This window comes from Megalops cyprinoides, chromosome 5 (genome assembly GCF_013368585.1).
Source record: "Megalops cyprinoides isolate fMegCyp1 chromosome 5, fMegCyp1.pri, whole genome shotgun sequence".
Classification (NCBI taxonomy): domain Eukaryota; kingdom Metazoa; phylum Chordata; class Actinopteri; order Elopiformes; family Megalopidae; genus Megalops; species Megalops cyprinoides.
The window spans coordinates 15,913,160-15,933,336 of record NC_050587.1 but is presented as its reverse complement, the minus strand read 5'-3'; the positions used below and the strand labels follow the sequence as shown (position 1 = coordinate 15,933,336).

At 42.0% G+C, this 20,177-nt stretch overlaps 1 protein-coding gene across 1 annotated transcript in view; it reads right to left on the bottom strand.

Moving 5' to 3' along the window:
- The window catches only part of LOC118777658 (lipoxygenase homology domain-containing protein 1-like), a 50,150-nt gene extending 30,323 nt beyond the window's left edge, over window positions 1–19,827 (bottom strand). The window contains exons 1-19 of the mRNA XM_036528765.1: window positions 19,059–19,827; window positions 15,718–15,832; window positions 12,904–12,984; window positions 12,102–12,286; window positions 10,647–10,745; window positions 9,927–10,075; window positions 7,964–8,087; window positions 7,250–7,500; window positions 6,709–6,844; window positions 5,869–6,029; window positions 5,658–5,744; window positions 5,215–5,350; window positions 4,548–4,702; window positions 3,637–3,797; window positions 3,232–3,308; window positions 2,787–2,983; window positions 2,427–2,619; window positions 1,954–2,114; window positions 1,133–1,463 (exon numbers count right to left, since the gene is read on the bottom strand). Coding sequence (XP_036384658.1) covers window positions 1,133–1,463; window positions 1,954–2,114; window positions 2,427–2,619; window positions 2,787–2,983; window positions 3,232–3,308; window positions 3,637–3,797; window positions 4,548–4,702; window positions 5,215–5,350; window positions 5,658–5,744; window positions 5,869–6,029; window positions 6,709–6,844; window positions 7,250–7,500; window positions 7,964–8,087; window positions 9,927–10,075; window positions 10,647–10,745; window positions 12,102–12,286; window positions 12,904–12,984; window positions 15,718–15,832; window positions 19,059–19,827 — 3,568 coding nt within the window. The remainder of the gene's footprint in view (window positions 1–1,132; window positions 1,464–1,953; window positions 2,115–2,426; window positions 2,620–2,786; window positions 2,984–3,231; window positions 3,309–3,636; window positions 3,798–4,547; window positions 4,703–5,214; window positions 5,351–5,657; window positions 5,745–5,868; window positions 6,030–6,708; window positions 6,845–7,249; window positions 7,501–7,963; window positions 8,088–9,926; window positions 10,076–10,646; window positions 10,746–12,101; window positions 12,287–12,903; window positions 12,985–15,717; window positions 15,833–19,058) is intronic.
- Between the last annotated feature and the right edge of the window lie 350 nt (window positions 19,828–20,177).

The following is a 20,177-nucleotide window of genomic DNA, read 5'->3' as shown; positions in this document are numbered from 1 at the left end:
GATCTTGCATGAGTTGCACTAACATATAAAAAGATCAATCATATCTCCTCATAATCATGAAAAACAGAACTGTTCTCTTTTCCAAATGTGTGCTGCTGTCAGGGCTCCGCCCCCCTAGTTGTGGTGTTTTTGTTTTTCCCTGTCCATGTGCTTTTTGTTTTTCCTTGTGTTCTAGCCCCGCCCCGCTCCCCACCTGCTCCCCGCCCACCTGATTGCCCCATTACCTTTACCTGCCTGCCTGCTCACCTGCATCCCATCTCCTCATCAGCCCAGCCCTATTTCTACCCTGCTTGTTCCTGTCTTGTTTGCCAGTTCGTCTCAGCGTTGGCGTACCTGTTTTGTTCCCGCAGTTTTTTGGATGTCTGATTTCTCTGTTTCACTCTGCCTGCCAATTTGTCACGTTGCCTGATCGTTTGCCTGCCCGGTTCCTGACCCTTCCTGCTTCTGTTACCGACCCTGCTTTTGTCCACGGATTGCCTTCTGGTTTTCGACCCTGCATGCTTTTGTTTCGCAACTTGCCTGCCGTCATAAATAAACCCGCCTGGAACCTGAAGCTCTCTTGGTCTGCGACTGAGTCCTTGCCTGAGCCCTTACAGCTGCTTTAATTACAATTAACTAGTTAATCCAGTAAACATGCCCTTTCTAAGAAAAGCTTCCATCCAGTTAGTCTGTTTGCTTCATGAGTACTTTTAGTCACTATTTTTAAAAAAGTGTCCCCCCACTCTAAGCCAGAACTCAGGTTTGTGTTATAGACCAGCGTTTCCCAACCCTGCTCCTGAAGGCACACCGTCCTGCATATCTTCTATCTATCCCTGCTCTACCTACCTGACTGAACTCATCAGTGGCACTTTTGATTAGCTGAGCACACCTGATTTAGTCAAGCAGGAAGGATACATAGAAGATATGCAGGACAGTGTGCCTCCAGGAGCAGGGTTGGGAAACACGGTTATAGACAATATCAATAGATCACTTGAGTGGGCTCCCTGTGAGGCAAAGTGTACCTTAGTGATGAATTGTAGGTGAATGCAGACACTGATTGCAGATTGTGAGCAGAATATTGAGTTGGTAGTTATGGAAAGCCCTTGTCTTTGACACGTTATCACAAAGTCCCTCACCTGCTAGGCCTACCCACCTTCTAAGTCTCCTCCATCTTCAGGGAGGAGCTCCACCACCAGCTCGCCATCCTCCTCATCCCGAGCCAACCAGCGCTCACAGGGAAAGGTGTAGGTCTCCACCACCTCCTGCAGCTCCATCTGTGGCGGCTCCTCCTCCTCATCCTCCTCCTTTTTCTTTTTCTTCTTCTTCTTGTCCTTCTTGTCCTCCTTCTTGGCGGTCTCCTTCTGCACCATGGACATGCTCAGGCGCTTGATGTCCACCTTGTCCACGAACCAGCCGTCACCGATGCCTGACCCGTCGTGGCCTAACCGGATCTTGAAGATCTTTCCCACGTCCATGGCTTCGATCTATGGGGGGTGATGTGTTAGTGTGTATGTTTTCAGGAAGGAGAGACATATTTAAATGACACCCATAGCTTTCTTTGTTGGGAAATCACACCACATCAAGATAGGATGACAGCTTTTTGTAGCCCAGTAGAGAGAGCCCAGTTGGCAGCTGCAATGAGCTGATAAAATATTTAAGCTGCTTAGCCTACAGTTTATTTTTAAAACCCTCCAACTACACTTACATCAATTATTCAGCGGTTTCAGATTATTAATATGTATTTGAGATCGTATAAAGTATATTCAGCAAACACCTGATACAATCTCTTCAGCTCTACAGAAAATGCAATCAACCCGATTAAATTCATCATCGATTTTTCAGCTCTGCCTCAGCTTTGTATTTATAGTGGCTGCAATGAAAGAATCCTTCTCCAGTTTAAACCTATTAAACACTTAAACAGCGCTTTTACAAGTCAGTGATGTACTCAAAACATTACATGATGTCCACGCCCACCTTAAATATCTCTGTGGTTCCCCGCTCAAAGTTGTTTGATCTGCTCTTCAAAGGGATGACCTCAGATTTCCCTTCATCCCCATAAATCTGAATGAAGACGTTGGCATTTGTGCCAGCTGCTCGAACATTGCCAGTGATCACTGTTATCTCATAATTAATCACTAGAAAAAAAGAGAATGATAATTAGACTCTGTAACACTGCAAACATTTTTGTCCAAACTGAGCTTATCATTTATATTAAGTTTTCAGCAAAAATAAATATAATTGGAAATTGAACTCAAAGAAAGAATTTTGTGTGACACACAACACAAGCCAACGCAAACTTGATGGACCTTAAATGGATGTTATGATAAATACCTGGCACATTTCTCTCTGAGTTATGTTTCTCTCAGGGAATCCCTACTGGCTCCCTTTAAAGAAGCATCACTAAAAGGCATGTAATATGATGCTCAGACGTTAATGTTCACTCTTACATTTTTCGATGTCCAGAATCTCACTGGGGTAGATCTCCACCTCCACCTTCCCGTCTGCCTCATCCTTACAGAGCCAGCGGTGGCTGGGGAACATGTACTGTTTTCCGTGGACAGGAACCATGATCTGCACACTGTCCAGGAACCAGCCAGCCCTTAAGCCCTCATTGTTGTGTCCGATCAAGAGACGGTTGATCTATTGTGAAAAACCAAGGCCAGACTCATCGTTGATTCAGAACTGAGTGTGATATCATTGAAAACCAATGTGATTCTCTTTAAAATAAATTAAAACAGCAAAGAAATCAAGTAACAAAAATATGTAAACATCACTGAAATTATTGTGTGCTGGAACAGAGCACTTACTTTTCCGATATCAAAGGTTTCAATGGTGAAGACGTCAACCCGTCCAGTCTCGAAATAGTTGCGCAAGTCATTGTCAGAGACTACCAGCATCATCCTGCCGGTGTCGCCCTTCTCACCATACAGCTTGACGAAGACTTTGGAGTCAGAGCTGGCTCCATTGATGCTGCCAGTCTTCACTGCAATGTGGTAGCTGATGTCTGAGGATGTAATGACACTACATTAATCCCACATAAGGCATGATTTAGGTCCATTACAGTAGTACAAGCATGAACGACTAAATATTCCTACCATAGAAAAACAACATACCTTTTAAGGGACAAATTACTTTTAAAGACAAAGAATTTCATTAAAACAGCTCTTAGTATTAGTGTACGGTAAACCTCTGGTGAACGTGATTGGTTGGATTTTTTAATTCACTCAAGGTTGGTCTTTTGACCACACTTACTGTGAAGACGCTGTCCGTCCCCTAGTGGCACCAGCTCCCGAATGATCTGCCCGTCATCCTCATTTTGGTCAAGCCACCTGGAAAAGCAGGTTATTTTTTCCAAATCACTTTGTTTATGGGGTGATATATGAAAGTGCTCCACTTAAACACATTAATGACCCTATTTTCCCAGACAAAACAGAGATACCTCCTTAATGTTGATTTTGTAATGGACTACGCAGTCCTAGACATAGGGTTAGCTCAAATTACCTCTGTTGTTTTGGTGGACTGGTCACTGTGCATTTGTCGCTATTTGTAACTGGACGCTCATTCATTAGCTAACTGCAGTGGTTAGGAGGGATATCGGGATACAGCTATTAGACAGAGAAGTTTGTGTGTGTGTGCGTGCTTGAGTCGCCATCGTACCGGTAACAGGGGAACTCCACGGCCTGGGATTCGGGCTGGCCCTCCTCTCTCACCGCCACTTTGTCCAGGAACCAGCCACAGCCCCCGCCCCGCCCGTCATGCCCAATCCGCACCCTCCGCACTTGGCCCAGCGACACGGCCTCAATGAGGAACTCATCTGCCTGTGGGCCGCACGCAGAGACACTGAGCTGAGACTCAAGGCTCAGTAGAGCTCTGAATCCCTCAGTAAGGACTTACACTGGGGAAATGCTCTAACTACTGCCAGCAACACTAATTTAGGTTTAAGACTGAGATTATATTGAGTGTCATGCATAATTCAGTTTCAACTATATACTTAAACATCCACTGAAATAAAGAGTAGAAAGCTATAAAACAACAGTCTATGTCTCAAGAAGCTGTGTACTTCTATGTTATTTTGGCACTACCTGTCATCAGAACCAAAGTTCACTTGTGATAATTCATGTATGGTAGCTGTCATATTGTCATATTGTGTCTCTTCATAGCAATCATGTAGCACACGATGTGGAGGTGGATTCATTCATTAGTCCGCTTTGCTAATGATGGATTCCAACTCTGCTTAGAATCAAAATCACCAAGCGCCAGGACAGAAGTCATTCCTAACTGTGTTACTATGCAGATGGGGAAAGTCAAGTGGAGACAGTGGGGGAGGTATAGTGTGGACCATTGACTAGAATGGATTGACCACTTTTTTTAAAAAACAAGCAAAAATCACCTATATGCATGTAAGTCATTTGACAGAAACAGAAATGATATCTAATCTTCTCACGTTATTTGGATCGTGTCTCATTGTCCTGGGTTGTGGTTCACAGTATGTATAACGTAACACAGAGAAAATGGAACCAGCTTTAAAAACGTGACCGCGTGTGGCATTGAGCTGGGGTCGTACTCACATTCCCCTTTTCAAACTTATTGACGTTGTTCTTGCTGGCGACCATGAGGCGTTCTCCGGTGTCCCCCAAGTCCCCAATCAGGCAGAGGAAGACGCTGGCGTCTGTTCCACTGCCACTGACAGTCCCAGTGTAGATGGTGATGCGGTACTTTATCACTGGGGAGCCACATATAAAGTATTTATCACACACCCCCATGGACTCCCACGAGACATCATTAAGAATCTGCGTGGGGATGAAACCAATTCTTACGCGCTGGGCTTGCGGCAATGGGAGGCCTTCATTGGCACCCGAGAGGATTAATTAGGCTTTGAGATTCAGATTTGCCAACTGGCATTCAAATTGGAGCTGTTTTCTTCTGTCACAGTACAGTTCAAACCATAAACCAGAATGGGTCACACTATTAAAGGCAAACCCTCTTTCACCTCGACTTGTTAATGGGTTTAAATCTATTCATTAACACCAGTGTGCCAGCACCATGCTGCATCTCGACCTGCACATGATCAACCTGTCCCTCCACAACAAACTGCAAGATAAACCCTCCATCAGCTGGAATGCAGAGTCCTGTGTGATGAGTGTACTTGAATACTCAATGAATGCTGATATCATTCAACAGACTGTAGTTCTTTGATGCTGAACCAGGAATCCCGCTGGGCTCTCATTGTCTTACGTGGCAGAGGTTCAGGAACGGTGGGTCCTGTGGCAGGAAGCTCTCTAATGATCTCATTGTCGTCCTCATTAATGTCCAACCAGCGGCCGCAGCTGAACGAGTACTTCTCCTTCGTCAATGCGTTCATCGCTGTGACCTTTATCAAGATGAGGGAGGTTAATGACTTCTTGTTCACCTCTTGTTCATCACTGTTTTCAGACAAGCTTGACGCTCATAGTACTAGTTCAAAAGTACTATGTGCTGTAGACTGAAAGAATATAATAAGAGACATTTTCTCTTACATAGACAGGAATCCTTGAATAATAATATATAAAAGAATTTTAAAAAGAATAATTATTCACCATAACCTGATATATTCTGCTCACCAATATTTATCACTGTTTAAAATGATTCTGCATTTAAATTTTTTTTCAACCGATGATTTTATACTTTTCACATCTCACCCTGTCCAAATGCCAGCCTGCAAAAGGGTGCCTCTTTTCATGCCAAATACGTAGTTTCAGTAGCTTCCCCAAATCTGGCATTTCAATCTGTGGGCACCCATAACAAACAAGCAAACATACATAGTCAGCCCTCATTAAAGGCCTCTGAATGACCTCGGTCTCAATGTAACAGGTGGGATCACCAACAGGCTCTCTGCCATATCAGGCTTACCATGAACTTATCTAACTGGCCCTGCTCAAAGCTGTCAGAGTTGTTTTCCAACCTCATTTCGTCAGACTTCCCCTTCTCCCCATAAATCTGTAGGAAGACCTGGGCATCGGTCCCTGCACCCTTCACATCTGAGGTCCAGATCCACAGGGACCAGGGATATTCTGCAGAGCAACCAGACAGCACATCTCTTATCCTTCCCAGTGTGGGTGCTTCCATCAGGGGCAAAATACACTAAAATACATTTAGTCAATTAATACTGGTACACTTGTATCTTTTCATAAGACCTCACTACCCACTACCCCCTATTTTTACATTAATAAAAGCAAATCTTAGGAGTAACCTCTTCTAGTATGAAGCATGCCCCTGAAGTTCCAATTTACGAGGATAAGAACTAGACAAGAAATAAAACGTACATCATTGTTGATGACCCAAATGGCTAAAATTAGTATAAGTGTCCAATGGATAAGTTTGGCCTAAGTCAGAACAAAAAAGGATTAATTGCCTTCAAAAGACAACTTGGATACAAACATTTTTGTTTGCACCTAATGCATGAACTTCAAGAGATCAATCAAAGATCAACAATCAATAGTCAATAGTCAATAATCTTTGCACTAGTAAGCATTATTTGCTAGTATTATGACTAATCATGATCATTAATTCTTTGGGTAGATGTCATCCTCCCTGTAATGCCCATTGCTTGGAGATGATTTGCAACAGCATAACACTATTGGAGAAAGACCACCCCAACCAAGCTCCATTCTAGGGAGGGTCTGTTAATTCACCTTTGTTCTTCAGCATCAAATGAAGGCACCAAATGCAGGAAGTGGACAGATCACCTACTCTTATGCTTTTTCTGCCTTAGTGAGACCATCTCATAGAGCTCCCTCTCGATCAGCCCGTCCCCCTCGTCCTCGTCCAGCCACTTGCCACAGGGGAACGTCTGCTCTATCCCCGTGAAGGGACAGTACACTATGACCTGAAAGACAGCCAGACAAGATGTCAGAGTGCTCCCAGCACTACCTGGGACAGTCAAACAGTTTGACATCACCCTGTGATGTACAAGACATGAATTCAACATGCCAGCTGTATTTCCTTCAAAGGGAGAAGCTCTGCTGTGTTACACTGCTTTCTGAGTAGCTTCTGTACCATTCACAAGAGTCAATACATTCCGGTCAGAAAGTAAGAAGATTCATACCATATAACATTACACTAGAGCACCTCTTGATGTCCCACAGCATAATTTTACCAAAGTCTTTTACACTTAAGAGTGTATCATTCTTAGTGTCATTTGTAAATCAAGACTACCTGGGCAAAATGTGCTTAGAACATTGCCAAAATGGAAGGGTCTGGGGAGGATGGGTGAGGCAGGATCTGAGCCCACCTTCTCGCAGTACCAGCCGGAGCTGACGCCGCAGTTGTCGTGGCCGATGGTGACGCGGCTGAGCGGGCTGAGCAGGGTGGCGATCTCCACATTGAAGATGTCGATGAGGCCGCGCTCGAATTGGCCGCCCTCCAGGAACACCTTCCCGCTGTTCTTCAGGCCCTTGAAGCCGTGCAACAGGATGTGGATCTTGGAGTTGGTGCCAGCACCCCGGATGTCCCCCGTCATCACCTGGATATTGTACACAATGCCTGTGGGGATCGGGTGACAGGGCGCCCCGTCAAGATCCCGCCAGTAGGTCGCGTAAATGGAACTGCCGAAAGACTAGCGGAGTGCAACCAAAATGAAGCCTGTCTGGGCTTTAATCAAAACTTGCCAGACACAAGCTACACACCTCTGTATTAAATACTATTCCAGTCAATAGCTTTTGCTGTCAAACAAACCACAGTTTACTGTGAGAATGTATCAGGGATGGGAAGGATTATTTGACAGAAAGTGGGGTGGAACCCTACAACATTGTGCGATATCAGCTATAGGCCTGTGCACTTTTTTCATTTTAGCTGATATGCATTAAACTCCAAGACAAAAAGATCCATGTTAATTTTTCATGCTGATAATTTCTTTGATATTCTCAAAAAAAAACATCTTTTCCAGGTCAAAGATGCTGAAACAGTAATCATCAGCCACAGTCTGCCTGGTTTCTAGTCATCCCACCTGTGGGCTGACTGCCCCCCACCAGCACGTCCCTTTGGATCTTCCCATCATCCTCATCCATGGCAAACCAGCGGTTCACTGGGAATTCGTACACGGCCTTGTTTCCCAAGTCATCCACGACCACCTGGGCAGAGGGCAGAGCACAGGTGGCTCATTGGGTGTCGTGGAACAGGCCTCCCATTCAAACGCTAATGCAGATATATTACATCACTCATCATTTGTTTTACAACCTGTAATTACTGTAAGAGTAACTAGGAGTGCTTGTATGTCTGTGTGTGTGCCTTTGCACATGCTTGTACATGTGCATGTGTTTGCAGCAAGACAGAGGGTGAGAGGTGGCTCTGCAAGACTTACATGTATATGTTACTGTACCTCTCATATTTCAGTATTCTCACAGCGGAAATACAATCTCAGGTTTACCATTACATTACAACAGACAGTCTGTCTGCGGTGACTGCAATTACACACTGAACTAACGGCAGTTGTCATGGTGTCTCAAAACAGCCAGCATGCCGGCCAAAAATAGTGCAGAAAACAGTCCTTGAATGAATTAACTTGGTATATGGCTGTTCACAGTTGGGGTCAATTCCATTTCAATTCAGTCAATTCAAGAAATGAACAGAAACTCAATGAATTGACTGAAGAATATTCATATATCAATACATCAATTAGTTTCCTGAACTGCAAACTATCTAACTGCTGGTTTACAATTGGTGCTGATTATGGGCACTTACTTGAGCTTGCTAATAGGATGGCTAAATAGAGAGATAAACTACATTGTAGTCAACCTAAAAGCAGGTATATTTTCCAAAAACAGCTCATAATTTATAGGTCACAGACTGTCTTGTGAGGCCTATCACTCTCGCCTCATTGACCATGCTAGGTCATGGACAGGTGCAGCACAAAGAACCTTGTAACTTTCAACTTTTGAGTCGACACTCCCCTGTTTGATTCCGCACCCAGTTACTGCCAGGTCTCCATAGACAATCATGGACAATACTGCATAATGCAGTCAGGCTGTCTGTCTCAGTGAAAGCCCTGTATGACGGAATAGTAACTCTGTAAGCAGTTCCGATTTCTCATGGAAGACTGTCACTATGGAGGTCAACTTAAATTTGTGTCTGCCCAGACAGCTAGCTACTGCATTAACTATAGTAATGATAATGATAACTATATAATAACTTAATTGGATTTCACATACCTCATATAAAATGTATGAACAACAACTGTCAACACTGTCACTCAAGCTGATGAGCAGATAAAACACAGCAGCACAGCCACGACAGCTTAGAGACTTCTGCCATAATTCACAAATACATTGGAGGCATTAATGCCTTTCGTTTTAAGTAATGACAATACTGTGTGCCAGAGAATAATGTCTGAGTTTGTTTTATGTAAAACAACAGTATCAGAAGACACGGGCAGCCACTAAAAACACGTTTGGATGAAAAACTATTAGTAGATAACACTGCTAACATATTAATGGATGTATACACAGCTTGTAAGTATGCATCATGTATGCATTCACATACAGAGAGAGTTAGACTGTGCTTAGATGGCCGCAGTGAATGTCCATATGTTGTATATTTTTGAGTGTAAATTCTCTTACGCACACTGCATTCAACTCCAGCATCACTGAAAGCCTGAGGAAGCCTTTGTGTTCCTACAAAGAGTTTCTCTTTATTGCTATTATTATTATGTGAAAATAAACTTCACACAATATTGAGTTAAAAGCTGAATATTTACTTCAGCAATGGATGCATGGACATAATGACAAAAAGGATTTTACACCCACTGCTCATTAACAATTGTGCTGCACTTCTACTCCTGCTGTGTGTAGTTTTCCCCTAACATTACCACGTGCTTAAAGATTCATGTAAAACGACTGTTAAGGTCAACAAATGAAAAGGCAGTTGAATGCAATGTGTGTGTGGCACTGCTACATTCTAAGGATGAATGGTACCTTGTCCAGACACCAGCCTGCAGAGGAACCTTTGTTGTTGTGGCCAATGGTGATTTTTCTCAGCCTCCCAAGGTTGGGGGCCTCGATAATAAACTTGTCTTCTGTCCCCCGCTCAAAATTGTCCTTGTCATTGTCAAGTCTTCTCTCCCCTGCCAGAAACATAATTCAGAGCAAAGAGTCAGTCAGTAAGAAAACACTTTTCACCTCATTCATATTTCAAAAGGCATACAGAGAGAGCGCTAAAGAGAAGAACAAACAAAAGTTGTGAGATATAACAATTTCCTCTAGAGCAAATCAGCCTGTGTGTTTTTTTCTGGAACACAACTGTCAGATACAACAATTAACAACAAAAATAATGAAAAACAATGAAAATAAAAAAAAACATTCATTTTTGCAATGCAGATTCTTTTAAACTAGCAAAATGTTCCTTTTAACACTTCAGATGCAACCGAAAACCACAGAGGACCTTTCCATTACCTGAAACATTTAATAGAATTAAAATTTCATGGAGGGAAAGACTGTCTAAGGGCCTACCTCTTTCCCTTAGACACATTTGGTGCAGTGTATGCTAGCACAGAAAAACATTTCACTACAGAAGTGCATTGATGTAATGTTTTTATCTTATCTTTTTCTGTTATGTTGAGCTATGTCATGCTATGGAGACATACTCTCATATTCACGTTCTTTTCAGCACAGTTAGTAGCTGTGGTTGCCTCCTACCTGTGTCTCCATTCTCTCCAAAAATATTCAGGAAGACATCGGCGTCTGTTCCACTGCCTTTCACATCAGCAGTGAAGACACTCACAATGTATTTGTTGACTGCAAAATGAACAAGACAATGAGGTGAAACATATCACATGCTCTCTTTTACATTTAATCATTTAGCAGATGCTTTTATCCAAAGCAACTTACATAGGTTACAGTTCTTCACAATGTTATCCATTTATACAGCTGGATGTTTACGGAGGCAATTGTGGGTTAAGAACCTTGCCCAAGGGTACAGCAGCAGTGTCCCAGCGGGGATCAAACCGGCAACCTTTCGGTTACGAGTCCTGCTCCTTAACCACTATGCTACACTGCCACTATGCTACATGGCCGCTTTTGTACTTCACCACATGCTGAAACCTAGAACAGTACTAGAACAAAATAACTCAATTTAACAGGTACTGTCTTTCCTTTTCAAAACCCACTTCCTGAAGAGGTAATGGGTGTGCGATTTGTTGGGGTGGCTTGTCCGTCTCGACCTGTCTCTGAATTGTCATCACATGGCTTACTGCTTCAGCTGCAGCACAGTCTGAGGAGATGGCCAAACAGACCCATCCCATTCTATACCCTATACAACATATGTACATTACAGAAGATCCTGGAGCTTCTACTGTATAATCCTGTAAGCAGTTTTCCATGTTAAAATTTCATGGCACCAGTGGACACTTTTAAGGTTTGTTCCAAGTGGAGGGTTTGGAATATCAGTAAGGGGGCGAGTCTGGTGACAGCGTCCCCTATCACTCCCTGGCACCTTTTGTTGGCTGCCTCCAGCGAACATGCCCTGAGGTGCACAATACAGGAGAAACCAGATCACTATACACTAATTCTGTTTGTATCAAAACGTATCTTAATTCCACATCCCAGGGTCTGGGTCAAATAGCCTACATGCTTGATGCACTGACACATGCTGATACAAGGGTGATAGTTTTGAGGAAACTCCATCAAAGACCAAACTTCAGAGATCTCTTTGTCAGGTGCAAGGCTATCCATGTATCTTGTGATTAAATGTTAAGATGTAAGCTTACACTGCTCCCGTGTAGTTACTCTTTTGTCACCGAGAAGGAGAGGCTATTGTTGTTACTTTGACGTGTTACATTTGTAAGCCGCGCTTGTCCTTGGCACCTGGGAGAACAGGCTCTGTGCTGAGGTGAAAACTCAATTTTAATACTGTCATGAATAAAAGTGTATTAAAATGCACTTGCTTTACGCGACAAGAGGGCTGCCAAAGGACAGGGCTCAGAGCTACAATGATTCCATTGTCTGCCTGTTGCCAGTTCATTGTGGAACTGGATGGCACACATGAACCAGGCTTCATGTTATTAGTTCACCTCAGATCTGATGCCTAAAGATGCCTAGGAGTAGAGCAGATGTCTCTTTTTGCTTCTTTGGGAGCGGTGAGGAGGGGCCTACGTTTGGGCACATCCATGGGGTTGAGGCTCCCCAGCAGGTCACGCACGTACAGCCCGTCCCCCTCCTCCTTGCTCAGCCAATTGTTGCAGGGGAAATAGAAACGGAGGTGGGGCCTGTTCATGTCGGTCACCACAACCCGATCCAGGAACCAGCTGGCGTTCATGCCCGTGTTGTCATGCTCAATCCTGGAAGACAGGAATCACTGTTCATTTCACTGTCTAACACAGGAAATAGGATGTTCCCGTGTGACCTTCATGCCTGGAGACAATATGCGATTGATGCGTGAATGCCAAATTATTCCTATGCTCTGATAAATTTTGGAATCACTAATATTTTATGGATAAACCAGTTCCACATTGAAAGGTACCACGAAAGCCATTTGGGAACTTGATTATTTGGGACTGGAGTTAATCTTTCATTTACAGATTTCTGATAATCTTTTGGTTTATCAACATATGCTACCATTACTGGACACATATGGATGTGTGTTGCCATCCTTTTTGTTTCAGAGATTGGTATGTGGAGCACCTGACGTATTCAGCACCAGTGTATATTTCATTAAGCTGTAATTTAAATGAATATGGGTACACTGAATATGGGAAAACTGAATCGTGCCTATTTAGCTTTGTGAATGCCAATCTGCTCCCTGTGAACAGATGGCGATTTTGTCAGAATTAATTCTCGCAGCTTTAAGTGCCTTTGGATTTGGAGGAAAAACCTGCAATTCAGTAGCAGAGCAAAAGCCGTGTAAGTGTAGCACACTTGCAATTCCTCTAAAGGCGGAAACATCTGGGCAGTGTACCTCAGCTTTTTAATCGGTCCCACATTGTGTGTTTTGATTCGGAACACGTCAGTTTTGTTCTTCTCGAATGCCGTTCGGCTTCTGTAAGGGAAACAAAGACAAGACGAACTGTGTGAGTGCCAAGCTTTGGCTCACAATGGGGATACCCCCCCGAGCAGGAACATGCTGCATACACAGAGGACCAGGCACCCAGGGGTCCAACCCTGTTATGTTACCCTACACCAGCTTCTGTCGAGGCTTCTGGAGATTCTACTGTATGACTTACGTTACACTTTGCTGCCTGTGCTAAAGAGAGCTGCATCACTGTAAGTCTCAATTAAATATGCTGCTTCAACAATGGGAGGTAAGCCTGCCATTGTGGCTGACTTCACATATCAGCCTGTGTTCCCCCCCTGCTTACAACTGCGGGTGATATTGAATTCCATCTGACAATGTGAGGGCACACTTGCTAATTAAAGAGCATGTGCATAAATAACAATGGTATCCAGTCTAAATTACTACACAATACAGGCACCTCAAATAAATTTGAAAAACACAGAAAGAGAACAATGATAAAAATGTATTTATAAAATGTGTTGTCAACCCACAAGCAAACTTTGGAAATAATGCAATTTAGGCAAACCACGTGCCAAATTACATTTCAATTCCAAAATGTTGCATTCAGAGAACCAGTTCAACCAGAACAAAAAAAAAAAAAATACAGAAGCAGATCCCATACTTACCTGTGTTTTTAGCAAATGCAAAATGCAAGTCTTGGAAATCACTTGTAACACAGATAGGACATTCATCTGAGCAAGACAAAACTCTTCATGGAAAAACATTTCCAATGAGAGTCAATGCTGTCCACATTCTGATCAGCATTTCTGAACTATTTCATCATCTCTTCTCAAAGCCAGAAGAGTTCTGCCACCTAAAAATTTTCTAAAAGGTCTTAAATTATGTTGTGTTGCACGTAAACTATTACAGAAAAAACATTCAAATGAAATCAGGCATGTACCATTTGATAAAAATGCATGACATTGTATCCTGTTTATCATGAGCCGCTTTACTTGGATATGTTTTACAAATGCAAAATCGCCTGTTGTTTATGACTGAAACACACAGATTCAGTTTGCATTTAAAACATATCAGACTTCATTTTATACTTTTAGTATATATACACTCACACATACATATACATATAGTAATTTGACATATATGTATACATACATATATACACGCGTGTATGTGTGTATGTATTTATATATGACAAATTAAATCTGTTTACTAGATAATGACATGATAAACTGGAAATATTCATGTATTTACTATGTAATTTGAACTGCATTGGGTAAAGTGGGAAGGTTACACATGGCATTCCATCTGTTGTTAGTGCTGTTGGCAACAGGCAACACAAGTATGAAATGGCATGCATTTCAGATTCATTTGAGCCATTAAATGCTCAAGAGACAAATACATGTGTCTGGAAATGAAAATTGTGATCTTTTTTCATTCATCTCAAATGGAAAAAGAACTACAAAGTAATGCATTTCCACACTACTCCAGATATTGTATGTGTCCATCATATTACTGTATACAGGTGCATGTCTATTCTACCCCTTTACCATGCTGTTGTTTGTAATACGTTTGCATTAGCAGCGCAGGAGTGCATATTGACCAACAAGATGTACGCATCAAATTACTCACAAATTTCAGTGCTGTGTTCATCTGAAATTTCATTAAAGTTACTGTGTTACTCAAATAGACTTCATTTATGAATTCCTCTATTATGTAATGATTAATTTAGCCACTGGGCCATGCTTCAGATGACTTAAAAACAGTTTTCATATGTATCTTTTTTAAACAGGGGAAACAGTCGCTGCTAGCAATGCATACTTTGTTTTTAATAAGATACAACTGGCTGGTCGCATTCTAATGAGAAGAGTATACCCGCTTATAATCATGGTAAAAGGTTGTGGAATAGAATGTACTCATACAGCATCCTTACAACATCGCACAACTCAACACAGAGGGTAGTCCTTGACCGCTTTCCCTTTCACCTCAGTCACAGGTAGAGTGATATAAGAATACCTCTTTTCTGTGCTGTAGAGTTGGGGAGAAACAAGCCAGGAGTTAATCTTAATGTTAACAGAGTCCATTATAAGAACATCTGCACTTCACTTGTCTTCATTTATTTACAGTACATCAATCCCCTGTTTTATTCCATTCATACAAAAAGCAAAAGATGAAACAAAGGAAACATAACATGAACATGTCTATCATAATAATACATGATAATAGCAATAAAGAAGAAAAAGAAAAAACATTATCATATATTATTTTAATATTTAAATGTAAGTCAGGGGTAAAGTCTTGTCACTCAGATCTCCTGCATGACAATAAGAAACATAGAAGAAGCAGTGGTCATAAAACAGATTTGCAGATTAATACTGGGATTATTATTAACATACATATCCACTTACATAATAAAATCCTGTGGCGCAATCTAGAATTAGTCATCTATACTGCTACATCTGGACTGGATTTAATATTCATGACAGCAAAAATCAGTCCATTGATACATTTGAGAAAAAAGCCATGGCAATCTGATCGATCCAGGTAATATTGGATTTGCATACAGTTGCACATTTTGTGTGAATGCATCAAAACATAAATACTAATCTACAGAATCCAATTAGTAGATGAGGGCCCTTACATCAATGAGGGACTTTACATTGTTTGCAATACTTTCACACTTGGATGTAGTTTATTATTTTGATCTCCTTACACAACTCACTCCACTAGTGAGTTATAATCTAACAAAAATGAACTTACTTGCTGGCCAGGTGCACCTTGGGAGTGATGCCATATTCTCCAAACAGAGTGACAAAGACATTAGCATCTGTGCCTGCCCCTCGGACATCACCGGTGACCGTTACCACTTCATACACTATATCAAAGTGGATAGAGAGAGAGAGAGAGAGATGGAGGAAGAGAGTGAGGAAGAGGTGAAAAAGATAATACTCTGTTCTGCTTGCAAAACAAAAAACCTCAGAATGAGTAAAAAAGAAGATCATGTTATCAGTCATTTTCATACATACACAATACAGCCATTACTGTAAATATGATTTTTTAAAATGATTTATTTCCTCACCTGACAGAAAAGGCACATTTAAGGTACCAAGTATCACCCAGAGTGTCATATAAATCATTAACAAAATGCAGTTATATTGCACTGATATTGCTAAACATTTGGGCTGCAGTACACTACAGTTAAAAGAAATGTGTGGTCTTCATACTGTGCTCTTCCCCTCTCATCTGTATTATTATCTGTTTCATTGTGAGAAACATTGAAGCCTCTTTAAGATTTACTAGTAAATAATGACTTTTGAAAATGTTACTATAATACAAATATTTGCATACAGTATGCACAGAAGAAACAATATTTTTTCCCCACCTGGTTGTGTCAGGAAATAACATACTATAAAATTTATAATAAATAATTTAATAATAAATTTAATAATACACATTCTTTTTAATACCATTGAAGTCCATGCTTAATTTACAAATCAGCACGGGTTCTAACAAAATGGAATTAACACCATCAGGACACCTAGCTAATAAACCCAGGCTCGAATAATCCGAATATCCCCTGTCATTTTCAGTGTAACAATAGGAGCATTATGTTTCATTCCATAGATCTGCGCCAGGGAACTCAATGCTGCGCATCTGCAACAAATCCACACAGTGGCCTCGAGCCAGCCGTCATCACTCTCCCACTTCAGGGCAGGATTTCTCACTGACGCTCTCTAAGCCCACAGAAAAGACTGGTCTGAAACGAGAGTGGTGGAAAGCGGTGTAATCTAATGACATCAGGAACAGCATTGCCCCATTTAGCAGGGCTTAATTTGAGGTGGAAGAAGGGGGATTAAATATTCAGGTCACCAAGGCTCCCGTTTTGGCCAGCGCATGACGTGTTTTGACTAAAAAGCACCAGCAACGCGCATAACATGTGACATCCCTCATTCGGGGATGCCCAAGTATTTGAGTTCCAAAGGTTACTTCCAGGTCAAAGTTCAAGACAGCAAATCAAATAAATATATATGCTTCATATCTACAACCATAGACATCTGTGAGCCAGGGAGAAGCAGGAAATGTATGCTTCTTTACAGTACACTCTGTGTGTGGGTGGGTGGGTGGATGTGTGTGGGGGTGGGTGGATGTATGTGTATGTGTGTGTGTGTGTGTGTGTGTGTGTGTGTGGGTGTGTGTGGGTGTGTGTGTGGAGGGAGTACAGTGTGTGTGTGTGGATGTGTGCGGACGTGTGGGTGTGTGTGTACATGTATGCTAACATGTTCTACTACCCTGCAAGCTGTGCCACAGAGAAACATTGCTGCTAGGCTAAGCAAACCAACACACGAGTGTAATTTTTCTGTATTTTTAGCTCTGTGTTTGAATGGACCATGATATGATGGTTCAATTAAAATTTATTGGCTTTTTATCCAACAGATGTTCACACTGGATGCCAAAAAATCAGAGAGTTGGTGGCTGGAGAAATAGGGACATGCAAATACAAATAAAGAATCAGACAGTTTTAGAGGGGAAATTTCTTTACACTGGCATCAAAAAGACCAGAAAATGTAAATTGTGAAAGAGTATCTTCCAATGATACTCCACTAGTCACCTTTATATTCCCAAAACCAGAAGACAGAGAAATAGTTCAGAGAGAGATCTTTTTGACAGCCACTGAAGAATAAGACACTGAAAATGCAATATACACTAAGATAGGTGACACAAGAATTCTTGTTCAAGGTAGAGAAAACAAATTGATCTGTCCTCTAAGCACAGATGATTTTATCATTTTAATGAAATTGACATAATGAAGTGTCCGCTTAGAGTTCAGCCCAGGATACAGCCAGCAGTTGAAGTTCACGAGTTCACTTTAGCCAGTAAGAGGTTAGGATGTGTACAGCACAGAGCCGCAGTACACCAGCACAGGCTGTGAGGAGATGAGAGACAAAAGTCGACCTCATATCAAAATACACATTCTGTTCATTTGATCTGCCTTCCCGGGGATAAATATCACAACAGCCTCGATTACAAAGAGCATGTATCAAAGCAAGAGGTTAGAGGAGAAATTGTATCTAATTATTTCTTCTCAAACAATCGAAAACATTAAATACATAATTATGTTTAATATTTTAAGGGGCACTTAGGCTTGTTCGACTGAAATAATCAATACTTTACCTTACTACCACCATTAATCTTCTGTGTTAAGGCTGCATCTTTTTGGTTAAAAACACTAAGAACATACTAAGTAGATGATCAATCACAAAGCTGGGTGATGAATGCATCTTTTGCCCAGCCATTTCCCCTAAGTTTGCCATTTCAGAGGGCTTCCATTTAAAAGGCAGGAAATACATGAATGGCCATACAGAACAAGGACATTTGATTGGATCAACGGCTCTGGAATTGCTCACATTTGACTGTCTATATAGCTGCTATATCTATATGCAAGCAATTATCTTCTTCTCTGGTATACAGCTTATATCACAGTTGGGGTCAATTCCATTCCAATTCTTTCAATTCAAGAAATGAATTTATAAATTGAAAGTTCTCCACAAAAAAGTACGGGCTATTTTATAATTTCTTATGATAAAACTCAGGTGATTCAAATGAACACCATTTTGACATCACCATGCACCACCTAGCAAAGCAATAGTCTATGCAAGGTTTCATCACCTTTTACCTTATATATCCTTAAAAAATGAAGAGGAGATCAAGAAGAAAAATCACAGTTCACATTTGTGGCCTTTTCAAAATGTTCAAGACTTGAATTTTAAAAAGAATACACAATGCAGTAAGACAGACATTTAATGAATGGGTATAGAAATGGATTATTCTAGTGACTAAGGTAACTTCACTGGAAAATGTTGACCATTTCAGTTAAAAAGCCACCTTAAAGAAGTGAGATACCCTTAGGAAACACAGATTCAGATTTCCCCTGGCCTATGCCACTGCTCCTGCCACCTGCGGTCTGTAAAGCCTTTATGGTGTGCTATCCATGTGGAACATACTGCGGTATTATTCAATCATAAAGGCTTGGCTAGGCTTGGCTAGGTTTGCCCTGCAGCTGCCAAGATGCCCCGTGCACTGAGGTAATGGCAGAGTGTTACCTTTTCTCTTGTGATACTCGTCCTCATACCCGTCAGAGGACTCGGTGTGGTAGTTCAACAGCTCATTGTGATAAATCTCGGCATAGTCAATCTGCTTTGCTTTGGACTTCTTGCCCTTCCCCTTCTTCTTGTCCTCGTCACTGTCCGCTGACCCTTTCTTGGTCTTCTTGCCTTTCTTCTTCTTCTTCGAGTCATCTTCCTCCTCCTCCACCTCTAGAAGCTGTTCCTCGTCCTCCTCAGTGTGCTTTTTCTTGTGCTTCTTGCCACCATCTTTGGACTTCTTGTCCTTAGACCCCATGTCTTCTTCGTGATCTCTGTCTGCGGACTTCTTTTTCGTCTTCTTCTTCTTGTCCTCTTTGATAACTACAATCACTTCTTCTTCTTCGACCAGCTTCTCTGCTTTCTTTTTCTTGTCCTTAGATTTTGGGTCATTGTTGTTCTGCTCTTCTTGAATTCCTTCCTCATCATGAATCACTTCATCACCATGCCCCGGGTCCTCCTCCTCTTGCTCCTTTTTCTTCTTTTTCCTCTCCTTCGGCTTTGCGCTGGTTTCTCTTTTTCTCCTGCTCTTTTTCACGTCAGGTTCCGGAGTCTCCGCCGCCTCAGGCTCCTCCGCACTTTTGGACCTCTTCTTCTTCTTCCTGTCGGCAACTTCTCCGTTTGCAGCTGACCTGCTCCTCTCCTTCGGCTTTTGAGGCTTCTCCGCAACGTCATCATCCGCCTCTTCGGTTTCCTCAGTTCTTGGTGTTTTTTTCTTTTTCTGGGCCATCTTTTATTCATTTAGTTCCCTAGCCTCAGTTTCGTAATGGATTCCTGTGTTTCTAATTGTAAGACAATTCATTTGACCTGTGACGCCATGGCAGCCAGGCACCAGGAGCGGGCAAGCGGGCGCGCATGGGCCCCTGGGTATGGCCCTGGTGCACCAGAGCAAGCTGGGATGGCCAGGGCTACTGCGTGCTGGAGCTCTCCTCCCGCGGCTGCAGCAGTCACTGCAAGCTCATGAAAAATTACTACACTTGCGTGAGTCATGTGACCAGAAGAGAAAGCCTGGTGAAAAAGGAGACTTGCTGGGCGAACTTATCTTACAGGCTGTGCCGCCCTTCATTATTTATAGTGTTA